General features: G+C 43.4%; 1 protein-coding gene across 1 annotated transcript in view; it reads right to left on the bottom strand.

Moving 5' to 3' along the window:
• Positions 1 to 1,209: 1,209 nt before the first annotated feature.
• The window catches only part of LOC306928856 (polypeptide N-acetylgalactosaminyltransferase 10-like), a gene marked incomplete at its 3' end in the record, with an annotated part of 52,504 nt that continues 46,842 nt past the window's right edge, over positions 1,210 to 6,871 (bottom strand). Inside the window, exons 2-3 of the mRNA XM_079509130.1 lie at positions 5,584 to 5,686; positions 1,210 to 1,352 (exon numbers count right to left, since the gene is read on the bottom strand). Of these exons, the coding sequence (XP_079365256.1) occupies positions 1,210 to 1,352; positions 5,584 to 5,686 (246 nt within the window). The remainder of the gene's footprint in view (positions 1,353 to 5,583; positions 5,687 to 6,871) is intronic.

Raw genomic sequence — 6,871 nt, 5'->3', positions numbered from 1 at the left:
ACAAGCATCTATGACAAACACAGTGCCGAGGGCATCCGCCATGCAAAATAACTAGACCTGTACGTGCCCGTCGCAGTCGGCCACCGGCCTACTTGGGAACGATGCAACTTGGGAACCTAATGATATACGTTGTCATAGCACCCGTTTTAACTGTCAGCCGGTGTCCCACATGGAGATCTGTGTATGCACAGGTGAAAGGAGTTGGCCTCATTAGGCCCACTGGCAGAGCCTGGCCCAGGTGAAAGGAGTTGGCCTCATTAGGCCCACTGGCAGAGCCTGGCCCAGGTGAAAGGAGTTGGCCTCATTAGGCCCACTGGCAGAGCCTGGCCCAGGTGAAAGGAGTTGGCCTCATTAGGCCCACTGGCAGAGCCTGGCCCAGGTGAAAGGAGTTGGCCTCATTAGGCCCATGTACTGGCAGAGCCTGACCAAAGCTTTTTGTGGTGGTTCTGGAGAACCGTGGGTCTGACCGACTCGATACCTGGCACTGCACTCCATGTGGGGGTGTGGAACGCGTGTGTCGAATGTAAAGTCGGTGGGTCAAACGGTTCTCGAGTCACGTGCATTACAACCGTACACACACGCACACATGTACGCACACACGTACGCACGCACGCACAGACGTGGCACATTTATAGTAGGATATACCGTCACGTTTCTGAATAGAATAGTGTCTGGTAGTGTGGCGGAACTCACGGTCAATCAGTGACATGCAATAAAGGGGTCAGAAGCACTACTTAAAAAAGGTGGTGGTGGTTGTGCTTTAAAGCCTAATTCACAATGGCAATAATACGGTTGTGCAAAGACCCGCCCCCGCCTGCCTCTGATTGCCCCCCCCTCCTACTAGTAGCAGGGAGGGCCGAAGCCCCTCCCTGTATACTAGTAAAAGTATAGAGGGTATGCATGAAGTGAATGGCATATTGTGTGGCAAAGTGAGTTTAACGTTGTTTAACATTGTTTAACACAATCAGATAGGACTTTTATGTTTGGATGTATGGGCTGTGAAGGCCAGAAAGTCGTTTTTTTTCAGTGGTGCAACCACTCCTATAGACAGCTATGTGTGTCCTTGGGTCCCTGGGTCTGTCTCCGGGTGGGTGGCTGGGTCTGTCCGAGCACGAAAATAGCTTTTGGTTGGTTTTCACAACCAAGTGTCACTGTTGCGCAGCCGCGCGCAAGCACGCACGCACGCACGCACACACAGTGGCAAGAGACTCACTTTGGGTGCCTGATGTCGGGCACAGAGCGGTTGAGGGAGATCCTGTCGCTGACGTAGATGTTGAATCCATTCTCCCTGTAGGCTGCATCCACCCTGTCAGCCTCGCTGAGGGGAAACGCCTTGCCCTGCTCACCATTACCTGTTACACACACACACACACACACACACACACACACACACACACACACACACACACACACACACACACACACACACACACACACACACACACACACACACACACACACACACACACACACACACACACACACACACACACACACACACACACACACAAATATATGTAATTGGCCGCCAACCCCCATCTGAAAATATGTTGTTCCATGGGACCTCCCTAGAAGCAAAGATTTGAGTTAAAAGCGCTCACTCGGAAAGAATATATATTCAAAGATTTGTGCCACATTTTCACGATTTTTCAAAAATAGCAGACCTACAAGCTCGTAGATCTGCTATTTTTCAATAGCTAAAGTATAACATAATGCTTGAAACACCAAAAGGGGTTCCCGCCCAAAATGGGTTAAATATGTTTTATTTGGATCTGCACAAGAGGCACATTAGATCCAAACACTGATCAGAAGGAGGTTACATTAAGGTCCAACCGGATACAACTGCTGCACATGATTAACACCAGTGTTGTTTTTGGCAGCAAATTTCTATTTTAGATTTAGTCATATAGTCTCTTGAATGGTTTTAATTTAGTTTTAGTCACATTTTAGTCACCCATAATGTTTTAGTGTTAAGTCTAGTTTCAGTCAACTACATATCATAAGATTTTAGTCGACTAAATCTACAGTTGATTTAGTCGACTAAAATGTATTTTAGCGGGCCTTGATGCCGTCATAATGACTGATTTTACGCTTGCTGAAAATAGCCGATCTACAAGCTCACAACGTGTCGCGCTGCGACGCGTTGTGAGCTTGTAGATCTGCTATTTTCAGCATGCAACCAAGTGTAAAATGACTTATAGTGGATCTCTTGTCCACTAGTCCCTTCCTAACATTTTAGTCTAGTTTTTATTTGTTGACAAAATTGACAGTATATTCGTTTTAGTCATTATGGTTTAGTATATATTTCGTTTTTATGTAGTTTTTGTCAGTGAAAAAAGGTAGTCGAACATTTTTCGTCTTAGTATTAGTCGACGAAATCAACACTGCTTAACACACAGGAAAAAAGATAGCACATTGATGACATACTACTACACTACTAGACTTTGTTTTAAGCCACTTAAGGATCGTGGTCGTTTCGAGGAAAGAATCTGATTGGTTTAAAGCCAGCTTCCAAGCCGTGCTTAAACCACGATATTGGAACACTTAATCAAAACAAAGAAATCACCTGCTCTGTTCTCCCAGAGCGCAGCAGACTCGGTGGCTAGGCTAGCTAGTTTCTTGGGACATGTGTGGTCGTAGTGGCTATACATCTGTCATTAAAAAAAAATATGATTTGTGTTCTTTATCGTCATTAATGCATTTCGGAATCGCAGGTGTGCATTAATGATGATAAAGAACACCCTCTCCTGTATTATTGCTTAAATTAAACATTGTCGTCTCCAGATAGACAGACTGCCCATAATAGCTGAGACAGAACAGTATTTAGCCAACTTTTTTGCATTCGTCTTTTGCAATCCTCCCAAGGATGGTGGGCCCCTGAGCACAAGTTTGTGAACATGGTCCAGACTCCCAAACACAAGGACAATTATATCCCACCAAAGGCTGATTTTTCGCAATCTGGGTAACATCCATATTAGTAACACACACACACACACACACACACACACACACACACACACACACACACACACACACACACACACACACACACACACACACACACACACACACACACACACACACACACACACACACACACACACACACACACACACACACACACACACACACACACTAGACGAGCCCCATTTTTCAAGACTCATTTGTGGGAAAAGAACATTGAATGTCAAATAGTCTAGTCCCTGATTATAATACAACCACGTTTTTTTAGGATATTTCCATTGGAAAAAAAAACGTATATTCAGCACAATAGAGGGTACTTAATTTACAAGAAGTCTGCACCATTAGAGAATGTAGAAGAGTTGTCATTTTGATCAACGTTTGCCTGTCATCTCTCCTATCTCTCCAACATCAATACAGCATGGAATTGTGGACAAAATCTTAATATCCAACGATAACAAAATTCTTTAGTCTTGGGACTGAGAGGCCGAGACTCATCAAACGGTGGTCCGTGGCTCAAATGCAGAATAAATAATGGGCCTTGGTATGAAAAGGGTTGAAAACCACTGCTCTCACAATAACATTAATATTTAGGCCTGACGTCGAAATAAAAAAAACGTTCGCTCTGAAAGAATATATATTCAAAGATTTGTGCCACATTTTAGGATTTTTTTCAAAAATAGCAGACCTACAAGCTCGTAGCGCGCCTCTCGGTGGCGCGCTATGAGCTTGTAGATCTGCTATTTTTCAATAGCTAAAGTATAGCATAATGCTTAGTTAAAACACCAAAAGGGGTTCCTACCCAAAATGTGCATCAGCCTTAGCTGTAACACAATAAAGGGAGAAGAATGATACATAAATGTGCTGCAAAGATGGGCTTTCTGTGTGGCTTTCTGCTTCTACTTGTGTGATTTCATTACACTTCATTGTGTTGTGCAAAGTGTTGCAGGGTTTGAAACTATAATTAATCGTGTTTTTGTTCATGTTGGAACAAAATATAATGACCTTCACAAACATTTAAACTGATGACTTCAGAGAGGGTGCAGGAGAGTATGCGTGCGAGTGAGCGTGCATGTGCGTGCGTGCGTGAGCGTGCATGCGTGCGTGCGTGCGTGCGTGCGTGCACATGCGTGCGTGCGTGCACATGCATTGTCTCATTGTAAGTGAAATATTCCACTTTGAACCAGCGGTCTCCTTGCATGATAAAGTGAGATAACTTGAAAGCATGGCCGCTGTGTGTGACACACATCTATGACTCTGCCTGTAGATTTCCGTCACTGCCTAAACCCCTTGTCCCAAAACGTCTTTGCCTTTTTTTACTATTTTGAAAAACACTTTAAGTGTTTCAACTAGCCGGTCTACATCGACACGTTGTGAGCTTTGTAGATTGGCTATTTGAACTATTTAACCCATTTTGACCTGGGAAACGATTCTATAAATGTCTTCTAAATCCTGACAGTTTTCTGAAAAAGCTGTTTCTATGTCAGTCGTTCTTCGATTTTTCCAAAAATAGCAGACCTACAAGCTCATAGCGCGCCACTGAGTGGCGCGCTATGAGCTTGTAGATCTGCTATTTTTCATAATGCATTTTACATAATGCTAACACCAAAAGGGGTTCCCGCCCAGAATGGGTTCAAAATGTTTTTCAAAATTGTAAAACAAAAGGAAAAGAAGTTTAAGGATAAGGGGTAAGGCAGTGACGAAAATAGGGCCCCGAGGGCTCTATTTTCGTCCATGCTAAACCCAGACCCTTGCAGGTCTGTAACTCATAGGGCTGTATTTTGCGTGTCTTAAGTACCAGGTCTTATTACTTAACTTAAGACCTGGAGGTGTGGTCAATGCTCTTTGGCCACTCAGAATAGCCAAATGGCATTGATCACGCCTCCAGGTCTTAAGTTAAGTAATAAGACCTGGTACTTAAGACACGCAAAATACAGCCCTCAGAGTCATGGTGGTCCTTGACATTATTTGAGATCCACTGACTGGTTGATTTTAATTTTAGTCACATTTTAGTCACCTGGAATGTGTTAGTGTTAGTCTAGTTTTAGTCGACTAAATCTACAGTTATACAGTCAACTAAAATGTATTTTGGCGGGCCTTGATGCCATCGAAATGACTGATTTTACACTCGCTGAAAATAGCAGATCTGCAAGCTCACAACCTGAGTGTAAAATGACTTATACTGGATCTCTCGTCCACTAGTCCCTTCATGACATAACATGACGTAACATGACAAAATGACAGGATATTTAGTCATAGTTTTAGTCACCATAGCTTAGTTTTCATTTAGTTTCCATTTAGTTTTCGTCCGTGAAAAAGGGTAGTCGATGAACATTTTTCGTCATAGTTTTAGTCGGCGAAAACAACACCAGCGCTGACAGTGTGATAAAACCACAACCGGTTCCGGATCCCAAACCCTATATTACACCGCTATATTACACCGCATTTGACCACCAAAATATGGTGGTCAAATGCGGAAGTAGACGTTCTGAGACGGTACTTCCGGCAGTCTTCCGGGTGCTTCAAAACGCCACTGAGCAACTTCCACTGACATGAATAGCTGGGGGGGCGGAGCAACACGCCAGTTCAGTCTCTATCCTTTTATATACTCTATGGACCTACCAGAGCGCGAGGCGTCTCTCCTGATTGCTTGGTAGTCGTGCCAGTCTTTCCTCCTGGCTCCGTCCAGACCCACCTGGCCTTCTTTCAGCACGCGGTTCAAATCCTGGAAAACACACACCAAAACACACACTTACCCATTTAGACCTGAGGCCCATTCTACAAGAATATCTTCTAAATCAGTGCTTTTCAAACATTTTGATACCAGGACCCACCGCACTTATTCTGCATTTTAGCCACGGGCCACCATTTGATAAGGTTTAGGGCTCCATTTTCGTCACCGCTAAACCCCATATCCCTAAACTTCTTTGCCTTTTTTTGAGTGGTGCAACCACTCCAAGGAACAGCAATGTCCGTGACGTTCAACTATGTGTGTGACTATGTTTGTTTGTGTGTGACGTTAATGAGCACCAGTACCAATGAGTACCAAAAGTGGCGTTGTTGTGCCAGAAACAGAGAGAGAGAGATAGTGCTGCACTGTTGCCTGCTAATGAGAGAGAGAGAGAGAGAGAGAGAGAGAGAGAGAGAGAGAGAGAGAGAGAGAGAGAGAGAGAGAGAGAGAGAGAGAGAGAGAGAGTGGGGTGGGGGGATTTGCACCACTCAGTTCACACGGGAGTGATTTTTATATTTTGAAAAACATTTTTGAATAGTTCAACTAGCCAATCTACATTGACACATTGTGAGCTTGTAGACTGGCCATTTTAACTATTCATTCATGCTCACAACGTGTCAATGTAGATTGGCTAGTTGAACTATTAAAAACTGTTTTTCAAAATAGTAAAAAAAGGCAAAGAAGTTTAGGGATAAGGGGTTTAGCGGTGACGAAAATGGAGCCCTTAGTCTCTCAGACCCAAAACTAATGATTTGTTTTGGTTTTGTCCACAATTCCATGCTGTATTTAGGAGAGATAACAGGCAAATGTTTTTCTAATTGTGTGTTCTTGAAAATTAAGTAAGTCAGATGATTAACAATTATTTAACTCTTGGGAGTGTAAAACTTTACACTCTCAACAGTTAAAGACCTATAAGGGCCCATTTGGTTACCAGCTCTGCTTCATTTAGCTGGGGACCACCTGGAAAATGGTTGAAAACCACTGTTCTAAATCATGAAATCATCTGAAAAACCTATGTTTCTATATTGTGCTCAACTTTGTGTCAAGGACCCCCAGAATTATCTGTATTTGGCCGCGGACCCCCATCTGAAAATATGTTGTTCCAGGGACCTCCCCAGTAGCAATTATTTGAGTTAAAAACGTTTGCTGTGAAAGAATATATATTCAAAGATTTGAGCC

The sequence above is a fragment of the Electrona antarctica genome (genome assembly GCF_951216825.1).
Source record: "Electrona antarctica genome assembly, chromosome: 8".
Taxonomy (NCBI): domain Eukaryota; kingdom Metazoa; phylum Chordata; class Actinopteri; order Myctophiformes; family Myctophidae; genus Electrona; species Electrona antarctica.
This window is presented reverse-complemented; position numbering and strand designations above follow the sequence as displayed.